Source organism: Somniosus microcephalus, chromosome 24 (genome assembly GCF_052327205.1).
Source record: "Somniosus microcephalus isolate GS21.2 chromosome 24, FLI_Smic_1.0, whole genome shotgun sequence".
NCBI lineage: Eukaryota > Metazoa > Chordata > Chondrichthyes > Squaliformes > Somniosidae > Somniosus > Somniosus microcephalus.
In genome coordinates this window covers 40,091,527-40,118,265 of record NC_141010.1, presented here as the reverse complement: position 1 = coordinate 40,118,265, position 26,739 = coordinate 40,091,527, and the positions used below count along the sequence as shown (strand labels likewise).

The 26,739-nt window shown below is 47.4% G+C and overlaps 1 protein-coding gene across 1 annotated transcript in view; it reads left to right on the top strand.

Annotated features, from left to right (window-relative positions):
• The first annotated feature begins 506 nt into the window (after positions 1 to 506).
• tbkbp1 (TBK1 binding protein 1) overlaps positions 507 to 26,739 on the top strand; it is a 149,789-nt gene continuing 123,556 nt past the window's right edge. Inside the window, exons 1-3 of the mRNA XM_085966017.1 lie at positions 507 to 886; positions 976 to 1,841; positions 12,237 to 12,529. Of these exons, the coding sequence (XP_085822143.1) occupies positions 12,257 to 12,529 (273 nt within the window). The 5' untranslated portion in view covers positions 507 to 886; positions 976 to 1,841; positions 12,237 to 12,256. The remainder of the gene's footprint in view (positions 887 to 975; positions 1,842 to 12,236; positions 12,530 to 26,739) is intronic.

Here is a 26,739-nt window from a genome sequence, read left to right as displayed (position 1 = left end):
TCACCCAGAGAGTGGTGAACCTGTGGAATTCTCTACCACAGAAGGCAGTGGAGGCCAATTCATTAAATATATTCAAGAAGGAGTTAGATATGTTTCTTAAGGCTAAAGTGATCAAGGGATATGGGGAGAAGGCAGGGACAGGGTACTGAATTTGGATGATCAGCCATGATCTCATTGAATGGTGGAGAAGGCTCGAGGGGCGGAATGGCCTACTCCTGCTCCTATCTTCTATGTTTCTATGACACTTAGTGCAGTCCTGAGGAAGTGCTGCACTGTTGGAGCTGTCATCTTTCGGATGAGATGTTAAACTGTAGCCCTGTCTGTCCCTCGGGTGAACATAAAAAATCCCAGGGCACTATTGGCAGAAAAACAGGGGAGGTGTCCTAGCTGGCACCTAGCCCTCAACCAATACCTAACACAGATGTCTTGGTCATTTATGTCATTGTGGGAGCCTGCTGTGCACAAATAGGCTGCAGCAATTCTATTACAACAATGAGGACACTTCGAAAGTACTTCATCGGTTATAAAGTGCTTTTGGGACGTCCTAGGGTTGTGAAAGGTGGCTATATAAATGCAAGTCTTTCAGTTACGTGGCGACTCTCTCTTTCTTCTGCCCCCTCATGCCAGGAAGTGAGATGTAGACTCAGTCAGAGCCCGTTCACACTAATTGATGTCATTTGCCCCGTTAAAATGTTTGCTCTGAAAAGTGAAGCTAGCATTTTGAATGTGGACGGTTTGTGAGAGCTGGAAACTGGAGGATAAGCGAATCCCTTCATAACGGGCTTCCTCCCAAATTGTCAATCTGTTAGCGAACAGGCTCGAGGGGCTGAAATGCCCACTCCTGTTTCTATCTTCCGATTGCCCCTTTCAGGTGCTGACTGACCGGGTGTGTATTTACAGAACGTTCCATTTTTATTTCCGATTTCCAACATTTACCGTTTTGTTTCTCATTTTGCCTCTGTTTTAAATCTCTAGCTTTGGAACTATGCAAGAAAACAGGCGGTGTTTAACGGCAGCGTTCCAACACCAGAAAACACCCGGGCCATGTCTGAAGCCACAGCTCCTCTTCAGATGAATGGAACACACTCCGAAGTGCAGCAGTGGTTTGGAGGGAAGGCGGCTTAAAATGATGGTGCGGTGAAATCGCTGAAACATCAAAAGATTTTTTTTTTAATGTTTTTTTTTAACATATTGAGGAATACTTTGAACAACCAAAATCCCCTCTCATGATTTTCCTTCTCTTTTAAGTTAATACTGCAGTTAAAAAAATCAAACTACCAAAACCGGAGCATTTTCCAAACTGAGCTGGCCCTCGAAACATCCCATCAGTGACAACGCCCCTCTTTTATATTTTTTAAAAGGGGCACTGTCTTCGTGGTACGCCATATATTATCTGGAGAGAGAGAGAGAGAGAAGAGGCAAAGATAAATTTCCTGACAATATAACGTACAAAGTAAACCCATGATATGAACCAGTTTTGAAGAAGGATGCACGTCCGAAATGTTCTCTCTCAAGATGCGGAGTGTTTTCAACGCTGTCCTGTTTTTGGTTTTTGTTTTACAATATATAGGTTTGCCAAACCGTGATATGTTTCCCCCTTCTTCAAAGCGGACAATACCCCTTTAAAAGGGAGATTGCCGTCTTGGAAATCCCTGATGTAAACAAACCGCCCACTTGTCTCCGGATGCCGAAGATGGCAGCGGACTGCCTGAGCGATGGTTTCATCGCTCGGTTTTGCCAGACAACTCGTGTATAACAAGCCCGCACAAATATTATTGAATTCTGTAGCGTCTGGGACGCCCCCCCGGAACCGTCATCGCCAGTGAGTACAATTTTAAGAGGTAAATCCCAATATTTAAAAAATGTTGCCAATGTGGAACCGGTTTGGTTTGCCGAGGGGGGGGGGATACAAAGAGAAGCTTTTTTTGTGTGTGTGTGTAACATCTCATGAATGATACGGTTCTGTGGAAGGTGTTTAGTTTGCGCCACCACGTGGTGCGTCTGCGGGGAGTGAAATTGCAACATTGTCCGGTTGGGTGTAAGTTACAGAGAGATCAGCCTGGGAAGAGTCAGACTGCCGCTGTCAGATGGGGTCCCAAGATCAGTCAGCAACACGTGAGTGCAACCTTTCACACATCTAGAGATGCATGAACACCGGGATAGAACAACAGTCTGGAATAAAAGGGAGCCGGCATCTCTCTCTCTCTCTCTCGCGTCCTTCAGATAAGACAAAAACGCTCAGCCATATTTTTTTTCGATCTCTCTGGTTTATTTCGCTTTGGATCCGAATGTCCCGCCTACTTATACGGTGCAGTCCGGCATTTCCCTCCTTTTACACGCCAGGGCTTGCCACATTTGCTCTTTAATAACATGTTTATTTGACAACCGTGTTTTTAAAAGTCGGCAATGCATCTTTTCTCCCCTTTTCTTGCCTTGCTGTTAAAGGCGAGATGCCGGGTTGGAGCAAGTGCGCACGCATTTTTATACGCCGACAAAAACGGGCTGGAGTTTGTGCTGTATTATGTTGTCGAACATCTAGTTTGATTATTTTCTTAAATCTGATCTTCAAAAGGATTGCTCTGCGGGATTTATGTTCACAGAAGTAAATCTCGTGCACCTTTACACATGGAAGCCCAAATATTTAAAAGTGCAATTTAGTTTTTCTTAACAATCGGTTGTTAATATAAGTCACTTCGAACAGTTAAGCTTTATATAAATTAGATCTATCCATTTTTATTAATGTGGCAATGATAAACCGCTTAGAATAAATTTAATTTGTATAAGTTCCAAGAGCATAAATTTGCAGGATATATTGTACATAATGGCTCAGTTGTTCAACCACAGTACAGCATGATACATGCAAGTAAATGCCATAAAACGCCATCTGGCCCATTGAAGTTTGTTCTTCGAGTTCTCCTAACTCTTCCTGACTGGAATGGCTTTGATTCTGATTACTACAGACGGTTCCAGGTTTGAGCTCTGATCTGTGTTAGCTTCATTGGCTGCCAAGCACTTTGGAACATTCTAGAACATAAGACATAGGAGCAGGAGTAGGCCCTTCGAGCCTGCTCCACCATTCAATAAGATCATGGCTGATCTTCTACCTCATCTCCATCTTCACACACTATCCCCATATTCCCTTGATTCCCTTAATATTCCTGAGGCCATGAAAGGTGCTACAGAAATGCAAGTTCTTCTAGCTGATCTGAGCTGGGGTTTGGGGTGCTATCACTGGCCTCAGTACCCTGGCGTAGCAATTCCTACTCCTGATTGCTAGCCAGTGACCCCCCCTTGTGTCTGTGTGCAGGATCAGGATCAGTTGTGGACTCCTCCACTATGGGATAGTCTACTCCTACTCAGCCAGTACCCATGCAACTATATCCAACCCCAGGCAGCCCATTCAGGAGTGGAAGGGATTAAAAAAGTTGGGGAAGGAATATACTGAGTTGCCAAACTGATTGATTTACGTTGAGATTATAAAATGGACTAAACTCCCCAAAATCCTCATTCTCCATCCCCTGCCCAACAACCGAAAATCAGTTGCTAAAATAGTTGTGTACATTTTATTGGGGGATTTCCAGAGTTAAGCTGCTTAAATTTGGTATGAATCAATATATTGTACTCTATGCTTTACAGAGTGCACATGACTTTTGTGCAACTGGGAGTGAGAACAATGTAAGTACAGTCAGAACAGTAAATCATGATGTCCCATAGGGAGATAACTCTGCCATTTAATATTCAACACACAGGAGACTGTGATTTGTTTGGTGATTTCTTGGCCATTTAATGTAACAAGGTATGAATGTGAACATCGAATAAGAAATGGGACTTGTCACCTCCCAAACCAATCTAACTCGACCCTCTGCCCCCCAATTTTCTCCCCTCCACTCCAGGACTTGAGCGCATAATCTAGGCTGAGACTTCAGTGCAGCACTGAGGGTGTGCTGCATTGCTAGAAGTGCTGTCTTTTTTGGGTGAGGTGTTAAATCGAGGCCCCCGTCTGCCCTTCTCGGGTGGATGTAAAAGATCCTGTGGCACATTTTTGAAACTGAGCAGAGAATTCTGCTGGTGTTCTAGCTGACATTCCTCCCTCAATCAACACCACAAAAACAGATGATCCGGTCATTTATTTCATTGCTGTTTGTGGGAGCTTGCTGTGCACAAATGGGCTGCCGTGTTTGCCTACATAACTACCAGGACTGTGCTTCAAAAGGATTTAATCGGTTGTGAGGTACTTTGGGATGTCGGGGATGTGAAAGGCTCTAAATCAATGCAAGTCTTTCACAGGAGTGGCATTTATTTCATGTTTTCTCCTGAAGTCCGAGTCATGCTGTAATTCCGCAGGTAGCACTCGCCCTCTGATATCTTGCCCATTCTTCTAATGTGAGACCAAACTTCGAGTGTCAGCAGGTTATTCAATCTTGGGGGGAGGGCAACACAATCCAGCCCGATGCTGTCCTTTACCTTGTGTCCACATCTGCCAGCATGGAGCACCAGGTGTGAATCAGAGTAATAACACGAGCTGATTTTCATCCCCCACCCTCGCCGCCTCCTTAGCCCAGGGACCTGAAAGAAAGAACTTGCACTTACAAAAATGCCTTTCATGACCTCAGGACATCCCAAAGTGCTTTACAGCCAGTGAAGTACTTTTGACGTATAGTCACTGTTGTAATGTAGGAAACGCGGCAGCCAATTTACGCACAGCAAGCTCCCACAAACAGCAATGTGATAATGACTGGATAATTCTTTTTTAGTGATGTTGGTTGAGGGATAAATATTGGCCAGGACACCGGGGAGAACTCCCCTGCTCTTTTTTGAAATAATGCCATGGGATTTTTACGTCCACCTGAGAGGGCAGCCGGGGGCCTCTGTTTAACATCTCATCCAAAAGACGGCACCTCCGACAGTGCAGCACTCCCTCAGCACTGCATTGGAGTGTCGGCCTTGATTTTGTGCTCAAGTCTCCGGAATGGGACTGAAGTGAGTTGTAGCCTCCCTATTGCTACCTTGGCTGATAGAGCCTACTCAGAAGGGACTGGGGGATTAAGACTGGGCCCTTCCTGATCACTGTGGCTCAGTTCTACTTTGGCAGTGCATTTACTGAGGTATTGGGGAGCGGCAAACTGTGACTGGGCTTCAAGTAAGTAGTCCTGAAATCCTTGAATTCCCTTAACTCTGGAATTCTCTCCCTAAACCTCTCTGCCTCTCTATCTCTCTCTCCTTTAAGATGCTCCTTTGTGGCCGAGTGTTAAATTTTGTTTGATAATTGCTCCTGTGAAGCGCCTTGGGATATTTTACTATGTTAAAGATGCTATATAAATGAAAGTTGTTGTGAAAACAATAGACTAGACTTCGAGAGCCATATGACAAAGCCCAGAGGCCCCGATGCTACCTCAGTGGATTACAAAAGCCATCAGTGTCAAGTCTCCAAGATAATACATTTGAAATGTTTTATTCTGTGATTAACAGGGCATATCACTTAGTTGAAAATGCCTATTCAGAAAGCAAGAACCAGATTAGATCCAATTGTTAGGTTTCCAGTGTAAATGGGAGCTCACAGTTTTTATACAAATCTCTGTATATTACACCTACTGCATCAACTGGTAAAACACAGCTCTTACACTGGATAGACAAGTGGTGAAAGATCACTTGCACTGGTGTATAACTTTCACTGGTGTATAGATTGCAAAAACCTGTGATACAGTTTGGCGTGCGCTGGATTGTACTGAAGGCTACAAGGGACAAGTCCGCTGTGATCCTGCCCAAAATTGGGATGGGATAGCGGAGGAGAATTAACCCCCCGCCATTGTCTCAGGATTGGCGTCTGTTTGTGGAACAGTGTAGATCTGTGGTTTGCAAACTTTTCTGTATGTGCCGGGGAGACTCCTGCAAATAGTAACGTCCTTCCAGGGACCTCGGTCCTAAAGTCCAAAAGACATTGTGGATTAGTTAAAGGGAAATGGTAATGGGGATCATTTTAACCCAACTCGCTGGGTGGGAAACTCACAGGATCGGGTAGAATGGTGGCTTTACACCCCGCTCGATATTGACTTCAATGCAGAATAAAATTGGGCAGACGATAAAGCCAGCGTTCAACCCGATCCTGTCCATTTCCCGAGGGGTGGGTTAGGTTAAAATTGCTCCCAACGTGTTAATGTAACACTTCAGGTGGGACCCTTCATTCGATTGACTTGCTGTGCCTGTACTATGTGCCAGTCCATAGTGTACACCTTTTATTAACCTGCACTGTTACAAGTGCAGAGAGCCCGACCGTATTTGATCCTGTGTATCTGCCCTTATCCTTATATTGTCTGTCAATGCTGCTGGAGAGCCCTTTTATTTTTTGGTGTTCATTGACTGTAAAGTGGACAGATTTCAATTGCCTCAGATTGTAATGCACAAAGCGTTCGTCAATTAAATCCTATAATCCACTTGTGCTGATTGAGTCAATGCTGACAACCTGGTGTCTGAGATTTACTATTCCCATTATGTTTGGATTGATTTGATTTTTTTTAATGATTCCAAAACCTTTTATTTCAATATAATTTCTTATGATATTTTTGAGAGTTATTTTCCTTTTGTTTTATTTAACTGGGTGCTCCTGACTCACTGAACATACCCGACAACTCCCAGAACCGCCTGAGATGGTCTTTAGCTTCGGAAGATGGATTTATCATGAGGAAGTACTTTCTATGCACTTTACCAAACTCAAAGGCTGATATCAAGTTCAAATACGTATGGAGGAGAGGATTAGGAAACCTCCGGCTCCTCAGACTAGAAGGGATGCGAATGGGAAGGGAGTTTATATAGCTCAGTGGGATATTAAGGGAATAGAAAAAGTTCATCCTATTTCAAGTTAAACCACAACAAGGGGATGCTCGTTGGAAAAAAAACTGGGAAAAGACAAATTCCGGATTGAGGTCAGGAAACAGCTATTCACATTCACACAAAGAGTGATTAGCACCTGAGGTAGTCGTCCAGGTAAAGTAGTGGAGGAAAACATTCTGAAATCATTCGCAAGGCAACTGAGGCTGTGATGGAGGAACTGTAGGTTTCTCTGAACTAAATGGGCTGGACACTGGAACTGGAGGATGCTATTCAGCCCCTCGAGCCTATCCTGCCATTTGATTGGATCATGGCTGATTCTGTATCTTAACTCCATCTACCCACCTCGGTTCCGTAACCCTTAACACGCTCGCTGAATGGCCTCCCTCATCTGTACTTTGTGACCTGTTACTAAGATTGCTCTGGCGGAGTTATACTGAAATTACAGGTTTTCAGAGGCAGCCAGGGGGACAGTGCCCAGTTACACTGCTCTGCTGTATTGCAAGAGATGTGTTTTATTAGTATAAAGCAACAGAAATAATGGGGATAATTTTAACCCAACTCGCTGGGCGGGAAACGCACGGGATCGGGTAGAACGGTGGCTTTACACCCCGCTCGATATTGACTTCAATGCAGAGTGAAATTGGGCGGACAGTAAAGCCAGCGTTCGACCCAATCCTGTCCATTTCCCGAGGGGTGGGTTAAAATTGCTCCCAACGTGTTAATATAACACTTCAGGTGGGACCCTTCATTCGATTTACATGCTGTGCCTGTATTCTGTGCCAGTCCATAGTGTACACCTGTTATTAGCCTGCACTGTTACAAGTGCAGAGAGCCCGACAGTATTTGATCCTGTGTATCTGCCCTTACCCTTATATTGTCTGTCAATGCTGCTGGAGGGCCCCGAGATCAGCCATGATCTCATTGAATGGCGGAGCAGGCTCGAGGGGCCGAATGGCCTACTCCTGCTCCTATCTTCTATGTTTTTTTGGTGTTCATTGACTGTAAAGTGGCCAGATTTCAATTGCCTCAGATTGTGCAGGAAAAAGGTTGCAAAAGAGAAAATGCTGCTGGAGTAAGGAGCAGTTTTAGGAGGTTACAGCTGGGAGGGAGCTTTAATCTGTATCGAACTACGCTAAACCAGACCAGGGAATGCTTGATGAGGGGAGAAGTGAAAGAAAAAGAACGATTTGCGTTTAAATGGCGCCTTTCATGACCTCGGGGGCAACCCAAAGCTCTTTACTACCAATGAAGTACTTTTGAAGAGTAGTCACTGTTGAAACGTGGCAGCTGATTTGCGCACAGCAAGATCGCACACACAGCAGCGAGATAATGACCAGCTAATTCGCTTTAGTGATATTGATTGAGGGATAAATGTTAGCCAGGCCACCTGGGAGAACTCCTCAATAGTGTAGTACTGCAATGGAGTGTCAGCCTAGATTAAATACTGAAGTCCCTGGAGTGGGACTTGTATTCACAACCTTGTGACTCAGAGGCAGGAATGCTACCACTGAGCCAAGGCTGACACCTTGGTTATATGTGGGCCATTTATATATGTTACATATGCAGTACCTCTGAGCTGGTATACCCGTGTGCTGTGGTTTTAAAGAAGGTGATTCACAAGGCCGGAGAACCTAGATCCTTTGATTAAAAAGAGGACTGCAGATTGCAGATTTTGGACGATCTGTGTATAATCCAGCTTCCAGGAAGGCAATGCTTTGTGGTACCTGGATTTGCAACCAGAAGTGTTTGAGGAGGGAAAAAAAATGATTTGACCCATCGTGCCTGTGCCGGCTCTTTGAAAGAGCTATCCAATTAGTTCCACTCCCCCGCTCTTCCTGTAGCCCTGCAAATTTTTCCCTTTCAAGTATAATGACAAGCCTTAACATCCCGCCCCTTGATGAGTACAAAATCCAAAAACTATATGCTAATAAGAACAAAACCAAATGTTTCTCGGTTCCAGTCTGTCAGGCTGTTGCTTCAGGTTTTTGAATATTTAAACAACAATGAAGCTTTGAGGTCTCTGCTTTGCAGAGCTCTGTCATCTAATTGATTTGCACTTATTTGAACGAAATAAACGAAGTATTTGGAATTTAATTTATAACTAAAACCTAAACCAACTCAAGACAGGCTGATAGTGCTGAGGAATTAATTTTTTGTGTGTGTCTTTTCCCCCCCCTCCCCTGTCCAGGGTGACGGTGACCAGTTGTAACACCCCAGTTAAGAACAGGTGACTCGCACACAGGCCCACACGTTAAACCTGGGACCTTCCTGTTCTTGTATTGCTCAGCAGTTGGTACCTTCGTCCACCAATCAATGGAGAGAGGGGAGGAGCTCTTGTTTAAGGTCACAGGCCTCACGTGAGACCAGAGATTGGGAGAAATGTTTATCTCACAGGGTGGTGAATATGTGAGACAGATTCCCACCAAAAATAATGAATGCTATGCCCAGTATCCTTTCAAAAAAGAGAGCCAGACAATGTCTGCTAATGGGAGTGACTGAGAGCAGAAGAAATAAGGACAAGCTGATCAAGTACGCTATGTAACACTAGGGATCCAGTCCTGTTGGGAATTTGTGAATATCCACTGTGAAATGGAGCTGATCAGGACTGAGTAAAATTGATTAGAAAATTAGACTAATATCTGGAAGTCTTTGTTCGCTCACCTTTAAGGTTATAGAGATATCTCCTGGGTTTTTCATCTTCTTGGAGGTTTTACCTGTGGTTAATCGCCTTCTTTGGGAAGCTAAATATGTCAGCGAGTCTATCACAGTGCAAGAAGGCCTACCAGCTCTCCAATCGCAAATGAGTCACAACTTCCTACAACTCAAAATTGGGAAGACAGAAGCCGTTGTCTTCAGCCCTCACCACAGAATCTGATCCATTGCCACTGATTACATCTCCTTCTCCGGCTACTATCTCAGCCAGGCCATTGGTAACTATGGCATGCTGTTCGACCCTGAGCTCAGTTGCAGCTCCCATTTCCGTTCCATCGCACAGACCGCCTATATACACCACCACAACAATCTCCAACTCTGCCCTTACATCAGACTCTCTGCCGTTGAAACCTTTATCCATGCTTTTGTTACATCCAGACTCGTTTATTTTAATGAAGGGTTTTGATAGAGGAAATAAGGAGAAACTGTTTCTGGTGTCAGAAGGATTGGTAGTCAGAGGACACAGATTTAAGGTCATTGGCAAAAGAACCAGAGATGGAGATGAGGAGAAACTTTTTTTTTACGCATCAAATTGTGATGACCTGGAATGCACTGCCTGAAAGGGCGGTGGAAGCGGAGTCAATAATAACTTTCAAAAAGGGAATTGGATAAATACTTGAAGGGGAAAATTTGCAGGGCTATGGGGAAAGTGCAGCGGAGTGGGACTCATTGGAGAGCTCTTTCAAAGGGCCGGCACAGGCACGATGGGCCGAATGACCTGCTGTGCTGCATCATTCTATGATCCTATGAATGCCATCCTTTCTGGTTTGCATCCTCCCCAAATGCCCAAAACACAGCTACTCCTATCCCTTCAGTTTTCTAACTCCACCGCCCCGCACACCCCGCTCTGCCCCCCAACTCCCTTTGCCTTACTATTGGTAGCAGAGTTTTCAGCTGCCTTGGTTCCACTCTCTGGAACTTCCTCCGCAAACTCCGCCGCTTCTACACTGTTGTATCTGTGCTTTAATGCGTTCAATCAAGCATGTAGATACGTCGAATTAAATCAGAGTCAGGCAGACAGGCTCATAACTGTGATCTTTACTTTATTGGTAAAATGGCTGACTGCTGCTTTCCTGGGTAATTCCCATAATGCAATGCACATTACATTACCGTATTGACTGGTGTCAAACTCTCAATCAATACACGACATACACTTTTCTCTTCCTTCAAAAGTCTTCTCCAAACCCCTCTTTGATCAGGCTTCCTGTCTCCTTTCATGGCTCAGTGTTGGATTCCTTTTACGGGTCTGTATGGCTGTGTTTCATATTGGGCAATGCATTTTCCAACCAACCCGTCCCGATTGGAATATTTCTTTTTAATCTCTAAAGCTACGAAGCGAAGAATCTTTGCAATATCTTCTCACTGGGAGTGGTCACTTTAATATTTTGATGTCTCAGTTAGAAAGGAAACCCCGTAATTGAAAGTGAAAGTGTAACAGTAATAACTTTAGTGCAACTGAAACTAAGGGCAATATCAGAGCCTGGAGCCAGGCATTTGGTTTGGTTTTTATATAGAAAGGCACAGACAGGTCTGAAAATGTTCGACAGCAACGTTTAAGAGTTTTGTATAGACTGATTGCCAAGTCGACAGTAAGTATCATTAGTTTGAGCTTTGGAGTTGGTTTAAAAGTCTCAGTAGGAAGTCTATGTCTAAGTACAGGTATCTCTTAAAGCCTCTTTTTGAATACGCAACCATTGAATTTTTATCAATATAAGGAAACTCAATCTGTTAGCAATGTTAAGCAAAGAATTGGCTCCCTGCTGATTGTGGTTAACCCTTTTGTTAGTAAAAGATTTTATTTTTAAATTCAGAAATCTTGGTTCTAAGGCCCAAAGTGCAGGTTATTGAAAGTAGCTGAGAAGACCAGAGAAATCCGTGCCTAGTAGTTAAGTAAGGCAAGCTTGAGTTTTAGGTTGTAGAAGGTTTTACTGTGATTGGTGGTAATGCCGAGTAGAGGAAAAGGTGGCATGGGCCGGGAAAAGGAGGAGCCAGTTGCCACGGTAAAGTGCTCTGAGATAACATCCAGGGCCATCGCCAAGCTGCTGATTTATTAGCTGGCTTGTCGAGGGGGTGTAAAATGTATTTCTGGCCTCATTTTAAGATGAGATGCGTGGAGGTGTTGAAAGTTTTCCTTGAGTGTATCATTAGGTTGTGGAAGGAAGGGAAGACTTAGCGAGGTTCCATCATTTTTCGGCCTTAAGTGTAGGAGGCTGTATGGTGAGCCTTGCTTTTAGTCCGACTCCAGAGACTTGAGCACAAAATCTAGCCTGACACTCCAGTGCAGTGCTGAGGGAGTGCTGCCCTGTCGGAGGTGCCATCGTTCGGATGAGACACTAAACCGAGGCCCCATCTGCCCTCCCAGGTGGATGCAAAAGAATCCACAACACTATTTCGAACAAGAGCAGGGGAGTTCTCCCCGGTGTCCTGGCCAATATTTATCCCTCAACCAACATCACTAAAACAGATTATCTGGTCATTATCACATTGCTGTTTGTGGGATCTTGCTGTGCACAAATTGACTGTGGCATTTCCTACATTACAACAGTGACTACACTTCAAAAATACTGCATTGAGTAAAGCACATTGGGACGCCCCGAGAGCGTGAAAGGCGCTATGTAAATGCAAATCTTTCTTTCTGCTTTCATGCATGCACATTATACATATGAAAGTGATCTATTTCATCTCGCCTTTGACAGGTCCTTGCTGACCAGCTGCTATGGATTCTTTCAACTTTGAAGACGACATCTGCATTTTGACACAAGAGGAGCTGCATCATGATGTGGAGTGGGACGACGCACCCAACACGGTCCTTACGGGCGAGGAATACTCCGCATCCCACTTTGCACTTATCACCGCCTACAACGATATCAAGCAGAGATTGATCAGCATGGAAAGAGACAACTCCACCTTGAAGAGGAAGCTCAGACAATACGATCTCAAGGTAAAACCTCGGCATCAGATTTCATTCTTTGAGAACCATGGAAACGGAGTTGTCTTGCCTTGAAACCTGACGTTACGTTTTAAAGACGGTTCGATTTAAGGGGCCTTCCTGTCTCGGATGTTTCATTCTGACCCTTTGTCATGGCAACAATAGAGTTTCAGTTTATTCACCGAAATTCCTGGGAAACACTCAGCAAATCAGGCAGCATCTGTGGAGAGAGGAAGGGAGCGAATGGCCTGAATTTTAATATGGAGGCGGGTTGCGAGCGGGGCTTCCGAAAGCGGTCAGGAAACCTGGGAGAACGGGTTTCCCGCAGGCCCTGCCAAATTTAACGGCAGGGCCTGATTTGCATTACAAAGCTAGCCAGATGGCGAGGCTGCGGGTGGGTAGGCCTGCGGCACTAGGCCACACAGAGGAGTGGGGGGGGGGGGGGAGGGGCCGGGGGGTGGTCAGGGGCTGGAGGAAGATCAAGGGGGGGAGGGGGGAGGATCGGGGCCAGCCTGAGGATCATCGTGTGGGTGGGGGGGGGGGCAGGGGTAGAGAATGCATCCGGGCCAGCCTGAGCATCATCGGTGGGGGGGGGAAGCGGGGATGGGCACCAGGATGCACGGTGGCATAGTGGTTAGCACTGTTGCCTCACAGCGCCAGAGACCTGGGTTCGAATCCGGCCTCGGGTGACTGTCTGTTTGGAGTTTGCACATTCTCCCCGTGTTTGCGTGGGTTTTCTCCGGGTGCTCCGGTTTCCTCCCACAGTCCAAAGATGTGCGGGTTAGGTTGATTGGCTATGATAAATTGACCCTTAGTGTTAGGGGGATTAAATACTTGGGGTTACAGGGATAGGGTGGGATATGTGTTGGTGTAGGGGTTACGGGGATCGGGTGGGATATGTGTCGGTGCAGGCTTGATGGGCCGAAATGGCCTCTACCTGCACTGTGGGGCTTCTGTGATGTAGCATTAGGAAGGAGAAACAAGGTGCACAAAGGATTGGGAGAGACAGATAGCACTAGAGTAAGAAATAGAACGGTATTAGCTGGGGGAAGATGAAGAGAGAATACACGAAGGTCTAAGATAGGTTTACAGTGTATGTGTGTAAACGCACAAAGTGTGGCAAATAAGGGTGGTGAGTTGCAGGTGCAAATAGCCACATGGGAATATGATGTCATGGTGATAACGGAAACCTGGCTCAAAAAAACGGCAGGATTGGGTACTAAATATTCCTGGATATAAGGGGAAAAATTTGGTTGATTTGTGCCTCCCATTAGAGCCCTAAGAGGGCGCTAACGGGGCGCAAAGCAACTAGCGCCTGGGCGTGGCACCGCTAATGCCGCCCGCAGAATTCAGCGGGAGGTTAGTGGCGGTGGTAACCGTTAGTGCCCCGCGGCGCTGCGCCTTCCGGCGATGACGTCATTGCCGTTGGCAGCGCCCCACTCGTGCCCCGGCCACAATCTTCGGCAGCGCCCCCTGACTTACCACCGGACGCTATGTCCGACAGGGTCAAGGACGACTACCTGCGGCCGGTGCGGCGCAAATTAAAGGGGAGGTGCCGGGCGGCCATTTTTGTTGCTGGCCACCTGCCAGCACCTGCCCCTGTTGCTGTCCCTGGCCTCCTGTGCAGCCCCCCCCCCCCCCCCACCACGGGGTGCCGGCTACGCTCCGTGAGCCCGACACTTCTCTTGAGTGCCGGGCTCTTTTGCCGGCACTCTGATCCCTGGTGGCCCAACTGGGCCCTGGGTCGCGCTGTGCTAGGCCCCTCCTCTTTCATAAAGGGAGGAAGGCCTGCAGTACCGTGGCGCGACTTGCCGCAGAGCGTGGCGCTGCTGCATGTAGCGCCGCGATATTCACTCACAGCGCCCCAAGAGGGAGGCGGGCGCTTCCAGTAGTGCCCCGCCTCCCTCTTGGGGCGCTACCAGTGAATTTTGGGTGCGGGGGAGCTAACTTTTTCGGGGTGCTAAAAGTATCGTCCCGGCGATGTTGGCTCCCCAAAGGGGGTGCAACCCAATTTTGCCCCCAAGGTGTTTAGGGAAGGAAAGAAAGGAGGTGGGGTGGCAGTATTGATCAAGGAGAATATTGCAGTGCTGGAGAGAGAGGAAGTCCTGGAGGGGTCAAGGACAGAATCTATTTGGTTCGAGTTAAACGAGATTACACTACTAGGTGTATTCTATAGGCCACCAACGAGTGGGAAGGATATAGAGGAGCATATTTGCAGGGAAATTACAGAGAGGTGCAAGAACTATAAAGTAGTGATAATGGGAGACTTCAACTATCCTAATATAGACTGGGATAGTAATAGTGTAAAAGGCAGAGATGGGGAAGAATTTCTTGCGTGTTCAAGAGAACTTTCTTGATCAGTATGTTTCTGGTCCAACGAGGAAGGAGGCATTGCTGGATCTGGTTCTGGGTCAAGTGGAGCAAGTGTCAGTAGGGGAACATTTAGGGAACAGTGACCAAAGTATCCTAAGGATTAGATTCGCTATGGAAAAGGACAGGGAGCAATCTAGAGTAAAAATACTTAATTGGAGGAAGGCCAATTTCAGTGGGTTGAGAACGGATCTGGCCTGGGTAAATTGGCAACAAAGATTGGCAGGCAAAACTGTAATTGAACAATGGGCTGCCTTTAAAGAGGAGATGTTTCAGGTATAGTCGAGGTACATTTCCCACGAGGGGGAAAGGTAGGGCAACCAAAGCCAGAGCTCCCTGGATGGCGAAAGAAATAGAGAGTAAGATGAAGCAGTAAAAGTGGGCGTATGACAGATGTCAGGGTTGCAAATACAAGTGAGAACCAGGCTGAATATAGAAAATTCAGAGGGGAAGTGAAAAAGGAAGCTAGAGGGCAAAGAGAGTATATGAGAATAGATTGGCAGCTAACATAAAAGGGAATCCAAAAGTCTTCTATCGGCATATAAATAGTAAAAGGGTAGTAAGAGGAGGTGTGAGGTCGATTTAGGGATGAAAATGGAGACCTATGCATGGAGGCAGAGGGCTTGGCTGAGGTGCGAAAGGAGTACTTTGCATCTGCCTTTACCAAGGAAGAAGATGCTGCCAGTCATAATGAAAGATGAGGTAATGGAGATACTGGATGGGCTAAAAACTAATTTTGAGGGGCTGAGAATATAACTTGGGGGTGGAAAAAAATGGGCAACAATATTGGCAAAGAACGATGTAGAATAGCAATGAGAAACATTTAAAACGGTGTTCAACAGAGTGCAGGAAAAATATAATCCGCTAAAAGGAAAGAACAAACTAAACAATAATGAGACTCCCTGGATGAATAAAGCCATAAGGGAACGATTGAGGGTAAGGAAAGAGGCATACATTAAGTACACACCCAGCAGGGGAGTGCATGATAAGAGAGAATACAAAGAGATTAGGAGAGAAGTAAAAAAAAAACAATTAGGGAGGCAAAGAGGAACTATGAAATTAAATTATCAAGGAATACAAAACAAAATAGTAAAATATTTTATAGGCACATCAATAAAAAAAGGAAGGCTGGGATGGGAATACGGCCATTAAGGGATAGACAGGATAGTACCTCAGGTAACGATAGAGAGATGGCAGAAATATTAAATCATTATTTTGCTTCAGTATTTACCAGGGGGATAGAACAGGTGGACATGACATTGGATGATGAGATTAATAATGAGATAAGTGCATTTAAAATTAAAAAGGGGATATATTAAATAAATTAATCAAACTCAGAGGATAAAACCCCTGGTCCAGATGGATTGCATCCATGCACTTTAAAAGAATCTAGGGAAGAGATAGCCAAGGCATTACTACGCAAATTTAATAATTCATTAGAAAAAGGTGAAGTGCCAGAGGACTGGCGGATAGCTATCATAATATAATACCTATATTTAAGAAGGGGGTGATGCGCTATCAATTACTCATAAAAGACTGAGAGTTAAGAGAGTAACTAAAGGCTTTTATTAACAAAAGAATGAAGGTCTGCCTCGAGTGGTCGACCGGTCCAGAAATACAAAGGGCTGGGGAGCAGTCACCTTTTATACTAGGACTTGTGGGAGGAGTCAGCCGAGGCATGTCCAGGCATGTACACAGTGGAATACAAACAGTGGTTTACCACATTCACCCCTTGTTTAAAATTGAGTCCGGCAGGGTGAAGTGTATTAAATGTTAGTGTATTGGAGTCTCTCCGGAGGTCTTGTCTGCCGCTGTGATCGGCGTGGCGACGGCAGGGGTAGTGGAGCTTCCGGTGTCGAGTCCTGCGTGGGCTGTGGCACAGGCGTGTCGTCCTCGTAGATGTCGAGCGGGTCGCGGGGCCCAGGCCTGCCGTCTGCTGGGGCTGGATATCGGATCGTGGGGGGGGGGGGTGGTAGTGAGTAGTGGGTTACTGCGGCCCCCGAGGGTGCAAGGTCTCTTATGGAGACTGTGTCCTCCCGCCCGTCCGGGTATGCAATGTAAGCATACTGGGGGTTGGCGTGGAGGAGGTCGACCCTCGACCAGGGGTCCGTTTTATGGGTCCTCACGTGCCTTCTCAGTAGGACCGGCCCTGGGGACGTCAGCCATGGCGGTAGCGATGTCCCCGATGTGGACTTCCTTGGGAATACAAACATTTTCTCATGAGGGGTGGCGTTAGTGGCAGTGCAGAGCAGTGACCGAATAGAGTGGAGCGCATCGGGGAGCACATCCTGCCAGCGGGAGGTTGGAAGGCCCCTAGACTTTAAGGCTAGCAGGGCGGCCTTCCAAACTGTCGCATTTTCTCTTTCCACCTGTCCGTTCCCCCGGGGGTTGTAACTGGTGGTCCTGCTTGTGGCAATACCCCTAGTTAGCAGGTACTGACGGAGTTCGTCGCTCATAAACGATGAGCCCCGGTCGCTATGGATATAGCTGGGGAAACCGAACAGGGTGAAGAGGTCGTTCAGACATTTAATGACCGTGGCACTGGTCATGTCCGGGCAGGGGATGGCGAACGGGAAACGGGAGTACTCATCAATAATATTGAGGAAGTACACATTGCGGTCAGAGGAGGGGAGAGGCCCTTTAAAATCAACGCTCAGGCGCTCGAAGGGGCGAGTGGCTTTTATCAGGTGGGCCCTGTCTGGTCTATAAAAGTGCGGTTTGCACTCAGCGCAGACTTGGCAGTTCCTGGTCATGGTCCTGACCTCCTCAATGGAGTAAGGCAGGTTGCGGGCCTTGATGAAGTGGAAGAACCTGGTGACCCCCGGGTGGCAGAGGTCATTGTGGAGGGCCCGCAGTCTATCGATCTGCGCGCTGGCGCAGGTGCCACGCGATAGCGCATCCGGGGGTTCATTGAGCTTCCCGGGCCGGTACAAGATCTCGTAATTGTAGGTGGAAAGTTCGATTCTCCACCTCACGATCTTGTCATTTTTGATTTTGCCCCTCTGCTTGTTGTTAAACATGAAAGCAACTGAACGTTGGTCAGTGAGCAGGGTAAATCGTTTTCCGGCCAGGTAGTGCCTCCAATGACGCACAGCCTCCACAATCGCCTGGGCCTCCTTCTCAACAGCGGAGTGTCTGGTCTCCGGGCCTTGGAGGGTTCGTGAAAAGAAGGCCACGGGTCTCCCCGCCTGATTGAGGGTAGCGGCCAGGGCAAAGTCGGACGCGTCGCTTTCCACCTGGAAGGGGATGGATTCGTCCACTGCGTGCATGGTGGCTTTGGCAATGTCTTCCTTGATACGGTGGAAGGCTAAGCGGGCCTCTGCCGTCAAGGGAAAAGAGGTGGACTTGATCAGCGGACAGGCCTTGTCCGCATAGTAGGGGACCCACTGGGCATAATAGGAGAAAAACCCTAGGCACCTCTTCAGGGCCTTGAGGCAGTGGGGCAGTGGGAGTTCCATAAGGGGACGCATCCGGTCGGGGCCGATGACTCCGTGTTCCACAACACAGCCAAGGATGGCGAGGCGGTTTGTGCGGAATATGCACTTCTCCTTGTTATACGTCAGGTTCAGGAGTTGGGCGGTGCGGAGGAATTTTTCGAGGTTTGCGTCATGGTCCTGCAAGTCACGGCCGCAGATGGTCACATTGTCCAGATATGGGAAAGTGGCCTGCAACGCATTTTGATCTACCATCCGGTCCATCTCCCTTTGGAAGACGGAGACCCCGTTGGTGACGCCAAAGGGAACCCTAAGGAAGTGGTAGAGGCGGCCGTTTGCCTCAAAGGCAGTATATTGGCGGTCCTCAGGGCGGATAGGGAGCTGGTGGTACGCTGATTTCAGGTCAATGGTCGAGAAGACGCGGTACTGCGCGATCTGGTTGACCGTATCAGCTATGCGGGGGAGTGGGTAGGCGTCCAGCAGGGTGTAGCGATTTATTGTCTGGCTGTAGTCGATGACCAGGCGCTGCTTCTCGCCGGTCTTAACGACCACAACCTGGGCTCGCCAGGGGCTGGTGCTGCCCTCAATAATCCCTTCCTTCAGGAGCCGCTCCACTTCGGTTTTAATGAAAACCCTGTCCCCGGCACTGTATCGCCTGCTCTTTGTGGCGATGGGCTTACAGTCGGGGGTGAGGTTAGCAAACAGTGGGGGGGGGGGTGACTCTGAGTGTGGAGAGGTTGCACCTGGTGCGCGGCGGGCAATTTGGGAGCTGCTGGCTGCGGACTGTGAGTGGGGGTAGGGGTCCACCGTACGCCATCGTAACACTTTTAAGGTGGCACTGAAAATCTAACCCCAGCAGGACGGCAGCGCAGAGGTCGGGCAGGACCAGAAGTTTAAAATGATCATACACGGTCCCGTCTACTACGAGTGTCACCACGCAGTAGCCGCCGATGTCCGCCGACTGGGACTCGGAGGCCATAGAAATCCGCTGGTGCGCAGGCAGGACTGGGAGAGAGCAACGCCGCACCGTGTCGGGGTGGATGAAGCTCTCCGTGCTCCCAGAGTCAAAAAGGCAGATTGTATCGTGGCCATTTACCTTAATGTCCATTGTGGAACTGGCCAGCTGGTGCGGTCTCGCTTGGTCCAGTGTAACGGATGCCAGCGTAGGGGTCGGTGTGTCGCTGCGGGTATCAGATGAGGCGGTGTTGGGGGCCTGCTGCGTTCCGGCTGTCGTCCAAGATGGCGGCGTCCATAATCCCCATGTGGCTGGAGGCGTCCAAAATGGCTGCTGTACCGGTGGTTCGCACATGGCCGGGGAGGCCCAAGATGGCGGCCCGCATGGCCCACACGCGGCGCTGCTGGGGTTCGGGGTGGCTTTGGCCCTGCAGACGTTAGCGTAGTGTCCCTTCTTCCCGCAGCCCGAGCAGATCGCGTTTTTCGCCGGGCAGCGCGCTCTGGGGTATTTTGCCTGGCCACAGAAGTAGCATTTCTGGCCTTGGGGCACTGCTGTCTGGCCTTGGGACACTGCTGCGGTAGTTGGGCTGTTGCTGGGGTGTGGCTGGGGTGGCACGGCGCTATGAGGCGGTCCTATCGTGTCCCAGGCTGTCCTTCCCCGCGGCGTCCACGGTGCAGAGGAGTAGGCATCCATGCCCCGGTAGGCTGCATCCAATGATAGTGCGAGTTCAGAGGCCTTGTTGAGGTCGAGGTCACTCTGCTCCAACAGTCGCTGTCGGGTGTAATTGTATCTGTGGCCCGCTACAAAAGCGTCCCGGATAAGTTCCTCTGTGTACACGGCGGCCTTTACATCCTTACAACCACAGGCCCGGCCAAGCACAGACAGTGCCTGAAGGTATTCCACGGTCGATTCCCCAGGTTGTTGTTTACGACTCCCCAGAAGGTGCCTGGCGTACACTTCGTTCACTGGGCGCGTGTACTGGTCCTTGAGGAGCTTGATAGCGTCCGCGTACGAGGTCGCGTCTTGGATGACCGAGTACACTCGGTGGTTCACTTTGGAGGTCAGGACATCCAGTTTGTCCTCGTCCGATTTGATTGCTGCGGAGGCGGTCAGGAATTTTTCGAAACACTTAAGCCAGTGAGTGAACTTGGTGGATGAGTCCGCCTCCCGATGATCTAAGTCCAGGCATGCTGGTGTGAGGATCTTCTCCATTATAAAAATTTTGTTAATAAATTTGATGCGCTATCAATTACTCATAAAAGACTGAGAGTTAAGAGAGTAACTAAAGGCTTTTATTAACAAAAGAATGAAGGTCTGCCTCGAGTGGTCGACCGGTCCAGAAATACAAAGGGCTGGGGAGCAGTCACCTTTATACTAGGACTTGTGGGAGGAGTCAGCCGAGGCATGTCCAGGCATGTACACAGTGGAATACAAACAGTGGTTTACCACATTGGGGATAGAACATGTCCAGGGAATTATAGACCAGTCAGCTTAACCTCGGTGGTAGGAAAAATAATGGAATCCCAACTAAAGGAGAAAATAGAAGAACATCTAGAAACCAAAATTCTAATAATGAATAGGCAGCATGGATTTCAAAAGGGAAAGTCTTGCTTGACCAACCTTATTGAATTTTTTGAAGAGGTAACAGAGAGAGTAGACAATGGTAATGCAGTGGATGTAATTTATCTGGATTTTCAAAAGGCCTTCGATAAGGTACCCCATAATAGACTGATGAACAAGGTCAGAGAATGCAGAGTCAGGGGACAAGTAGCAGAATGGACTGCTGGCTGGCTTCAAGACAGAAAGCAGAGAGTAGGAGGTGGGTAATGGTGTTCCACAAGGATCAGTGTTGGGACCACTGCTGTTCACAATTTACATTAACGATTTAGACTTTGGAATCAAAAACACAATTTCTAAATTTACAGTTGACACCAAATTGGGTGGGATAGTCAATACTGAGGACTGCAACAAGTTACAGGAGGACATTAAATAAACTTGCAGAATGGGCATATAATTGGCAAATGAAGTTCAACACAGATAATTGTGAGGTTTTACATTTTGGTAGGAAGAATAGGGAGGTCACTTATTACTTGGAGGGTGCGAGTCTGGGTGGGGTGGAGGAACAAAGGGATCTAGGAGTACAAGTACAAAAATCACTAAAAGTTGCGACACAAGTTAGCAAGGCCATAAAAAAAGTAAACCAGGCACTAGGGTTTATTTCTAGAGGGATAGAATTGTAAAGTAGGGATGTTATGCTAAACCTGTATCGAACTTTGGTTAGACCAGAGTACTGCGTACAGTTCTGGTCGCCATATTATAAAAGGATATAGAGACACTGGAGAGGGTGCAGAGAAGATTTACAAGGATGATACCAGAAATGCGAGGGTATACATATCAGGAAAGGATGAACAGGCTGGGTCTCTTTTCTCTTTGAAAAAAGAAGGCTGAGGGGTGACCTAATAGAGGTCTTTAAAATTATGAAAGGTTTTGATAGAGTGGATACAGAGAGAGTGTTTCCACTTGTGGGGAAGAGCATAACTAGAGGCCATTAATATAAGATAGTCACCAAGAAATCCAATAGGGAATTAGAAGAAACTTCTTTACCCAGAGAGTGGTGAGAATGTGGAACTTGCTACTACAGGGAGTGGTTGAAGCGAATAGTATAGATGCATTTAAGGGGAGGCTAGAGAAGCATATGAGGGAGAGGGGAATAGAGGGTTACGCTGATAGATTTAGATGAGGAAAGACAGGAGGACGCTCGTGTAGAGCATAAACGTCGGCATGGACTGGTTGGGCCGAATGGCCTGTTTCTGTGCCGTATATCCTATGTAAAAAATTGATAGAGGAGGTACTAGAAAGGCTGGCTGTACTTAAAGTAGATAAGTCACCAGGATGGGATGCATCCTGAGGGAAGTAAAGGTGGAAATTGCAGAGGTACTGGCCATAATCTTCCAATCCTCTTTAGATACGAGGGTGGTGCCAGAGGACTGGAGAATTGCAAATGTTGCACCCTTATTCAAAAAAGGGTGTAAGGATAAACCCAGCAACTACAGGCCAGACAGTTTAACCTCTGTAGTAGGGAAGCTTTTCGAAACGATAATCCGGGACAAAATTAAGTCACTTGGACAAGTGTGGATCAATTAAGGAAAGCCAGCATGGATTTGTTAAAGGCAAATCGTGTTTAACTAACTTGATTGAGTTTTTTGATGAGGTAACAGAGAGGGTTGATGAGGGCAGTGCGGTTGATGTGGTGCACATGGATTTCCAAAAGGCATTTGATAAAGTGCCACATAATAGGCTTGCCAGCAAAGCTGAAGCCCATGGAATAAAAGGGACATTGACAGCATGGATATGAAATTGGCTAAGTGACAGGAAACAGAGAGTAGTGGTTGTATTTTGGACTGGAGGAAGGTATACAGTGGTGTTCCCCAGGGGTTAGACCACTGCATTTCTTGATGTATATTAATGACTTGGACTTGGGAGTACAGGGTGCAATTTCAAAATTGGCAGATGACACAAAACTTGGAAGTATAGTGAACAGTGAGGAGGAGAGTGATAGACTACATAGGCTGGTGGAATGGGCGGACACGTGGCAGATGAAATTTAATGCAGAAAAGTGCGAAGTGATACATTTTGGTAGGAAGAATGAGGAGAGGCAATATAAACTAAAGGGTACAATTCTAAAGGGGGTGCAAGAACAGAGAGACCTGGGGGTATGTGCACAAATCGTTGAAGGTGGCAGGGCAGGTCGAGAAAGCAGCTAAAAAAGCATACGGGATCCTGGGCTTCATAAATAGAGGTATAGAGTGCAAGAGCAAGGACGTTATGATGAACCTTTTATAAAACAGTAGTCTGACCTTAACTGGAGTATTGTGTCCAATTCTGGGCACTGTGTTTTAGGAAGGATGTGAAGGCCTTGGAGAGGGTGCAGAAAAGATTTACAAGAATGGTTCCTGGGATGAGGGACTTCAGTTATGTGGATAGGCTGGAGAAGCTGGGGTTGTTCTCCTTTTAGAGCAGAGAAGGTTGAGAGGAGATTTGAGAGAGGTGTTCAAAATCATGAGGGGTCTGGACAGAGGAGATAGAGAGAAACTGTTCCCATTGGCGGAAGGGTCGCGAACCAGAGGACACAGATTTAAGGTGATTGGCAGAAGAACCAAAGGCGACACGAGGAAAAACTTTTTTACGCAGCGAGTGGTTAGGATCGGGAATTCACTGCCTGAAAGGGTGGTGGAGGCAGACAGACTCAATCACAGCTTTCAAAAGGGAATTGGATAAGTACCTGAAGACATTTTTTTTGCAGGGCTACAGGGAAAGGGCGGGGCCAGTGGGACTAGCTGAAGTGCTCTTGCAGAGAGCTGGCACGGGTTCGATCGGCCACATGGCCTCCTTCTGTGCTGTGACCATTCTATGACTATGGGGCGATTTTACCAGTCCTGGGGAGGCGGGACTGCCGGGAAAATTTCAGAATTTGGGGGCAGGTGCCTAACCCGCCCCCAACCCGCCTCCATGCCATCTTGCCAGGAGGCGGGTAGCCTCAGGTAGTTAACAGGCAAAAAATAGGATTATCCCCATTTTAAGTCCTGAAGTGCAGGCTTCCCGAAGGCTCCGAACCCCACCAGGGTCATCGAGGCGAATAATGGGTCTGCGGGGGTCGGAGGGGTCCAAAAGTGTGTTGTGGAGGTAAGTGATGGGTGCAAGTGTGGAGAGGTGAGTATCTGAGGTAAGTGCAAATTGTTAGAAAAGTGTACTTACCTTTGTTTCTTCCTGCAGGCTTCAATCGGTGTGTATGTGGAGAGTCTCGCACCTCCGCGGTAGAGATGATAGATGGCCATTGCATTCTCCAATGCAACAACCATCTAATTTCTGCTAAATAAAGAGGTTTGATGAGTCTTGAGTACAAGACCTCATCAAACTACAGAGAATGTCAGTGTTTGACAGCTTCACAGAGCTGTCAAATGATGACAATTCATCTGTCAAAAAATTTTTGACAAATGAAACGTCATACGCTGACGTTCTCTGTACCCGGCTTTCCCTTAATCCGCCTGCTAAACCTGCTGGGCGGGCTTAACAAGCTCAAGCAATGGAAAATAGCATGGGTGGGCCAGAAGTTGATGGAGGCGGGACTGAAACCCGACAAGTGGGAGTCCCGCCTCCAAAAGCTCCCCATTGGCAAAATCAGCCCCTGTGATTCTAAACATCGGGGCTGGACTGAGGAGCGACGGTTGGGCGAGGGGAGTCCGGGAAGGCGATCAGAGGCCTCGTTGGTGGGGGCGGGCGGGGTCGGAAGGCTCGTGGGGGGGATCGAAGGCCTCTGGGAGGGGGTTAGGGTTAGGGGGGGTGAGTTAGGCAGGGACGCTGGATCCAGGAGGTAACTGTAAAGACACTTACCTCCTGGATCCAGCAGTCCTCGTCTTACTTTAACTGGCGGGATCTCAGAGGCCTGTAAAACCTGACCAGCCACAGTTAAATTTGGTGCTTAACTCTGAGGCACACCAGCCTCATTATAATATTTATAAATGAGCGACCAGCCTCTTGGGATCAGGTTGTCCTCCCGTCCCACCTCCGTTAAAACTGGATGTGGGTTGGGGGGCGGGTTGGGGTTGGGAAATTCTCCCCAACCTTTCAGGTCGATGACCTTCCATCAGAACAGGAAGATGTTACGAGAGATGAGCAGCTCTTCAGCAAGTTACAGAGCCAGGGAGAAGTGGGGGCAGGGAAAGAACAAAGATCCGTGATAGGGTGGAAGGCAAGAGTGATTAAATGACAAAAGTGATGATGGTGCGAGGCAAAAGGAGGTGTTAATGAGACACGTCTAGAAACGAAAGGTGTAAACGAGGAGATGTAAAGGGTTACAGCAGAGGAGGAGGGAAGGATGGAAAATCTGGCAAAGGGACGGCTCCAACGGTACAAGAATGTGGCGGAAGATAAGCAGGTAGACCCCCAGATACTGCCTCAGCCGCTGAGTGTTTCCAGCATTTTCTCTCTATATTTCAGGTTTCCAGCATTTGCAGTATTTTTGCTTTTGTTCCTGTTAATTCAGCAGCATGAAGGTTAATAGAAGAGTGTTTGTAAACAAAGGAAAATAAGACTTGCCAAACACGAGGTAAAGATGTAGAAGGGACCAGCCTGTCTTTAATAAGAGAAAAAAATGTTCAGGTCTGGGTTTGTGTATTAAGTAACGTTAAACCAGTTTGGTCCCAGTAGAAGGCTTAGAAAAAAAAACAACGCTCCATTAATGTCAATGCACTGAATTACTGCATATTTAGTGCATGTGTTAGCGCTAACATTGTGTATTCACACTTTCTATCTTCCATGTATAGCTCCTTAACAGACAGGCATGAAAGTGAAGAAAGCGTGTCTTGCTCCCTTTGTCAAAATGTTCCTTTGTTAATCTGTCAGATTGATAAAGACGCAATCCACTGAGACACAGCTGAAGCTATAGGCATCCAGGGCAGGTTGTGCCCATATCTAATTATAGCATTGTGTCAGTGAATAGGTTACTGTGTGAGTGTGTGAAATTGGGTCAGCCTTTGTACACTTCAACCACCTGAAAGAAGAGGGAAGCCCAAGGAGTGTGCACATATGGGCATTTAAAATCCATTTCATTTTATAGGGAGGTGAGGGGTGTTAATAAATAGGGGTTTCAGGCTGGCCTAACGACCAAAACCCAAACAGAAATATACAAGAACAGACACCGAATACAGGTGCTAGTGGCTCCAGTTCATGCAACTGCAGATCAGAACCATTAAAATTCTTACACAGTCCAGTGTATTCTTGTCTATAACCGCAGATCGCTTCATCAGAGTTCCAGCCCACAGTGTCTGCCACTAAGGCCTCAATTTTAAAATACTTGTCCTCGTGTTCAAATCCCTCCATGGAATTGCCTCTCCCTATCTCTGTAACCTCCTCCAGCCCTATAACCCTCCAAAAAACTCTGCGTTCCTCCATTTCTGGCCTCTTGCGCAACCTGTTTCCTTTGCTCCACCATTGGCGGCCGTGCTTTCATCCATCTGGGCCCTAATCTCTGGAATTCCCTCCTTAAACCTCTTCTTCTTTCCACCTCTCTCTCCTCCTTTAAAACCCTTTTTAAAACTTACCTCTTTGGCCAAGCTTTTAGTCACCTGTCTTAATGTCTCTTTCTACGGCTCGGTGTCAAAGCTTGGTCGAAGAGTTGGATCTTAAAGAGGAGCGTAAAGTAGCAGAGTGAGGTGGAGAGGCGGCGGGGGTTCAGGGAGGGAGTTCCAGAGCAGAGGCCTAGGCAGCCAATGGTGGGACAAAGGGAGGGGGGGGGGTGTAAATGGCCAGTGTTAGAGCAAAGGAGAATGGAAGTGGAGGCAGGTTGTAGGGATGGAGGAGGTTGGGCGATCATTCCCAGCCTTTAACACCAACAGGTCTAGTAGAACATCTTTCTTTAGCTGGTAAAAGCAGTGCAAGTGTAGAATTGAGCCACACAGGTTAGGAAGGCCCTGATTCGATCGCTGCTCCTTGCCGAGTTAATAGATCTCAGC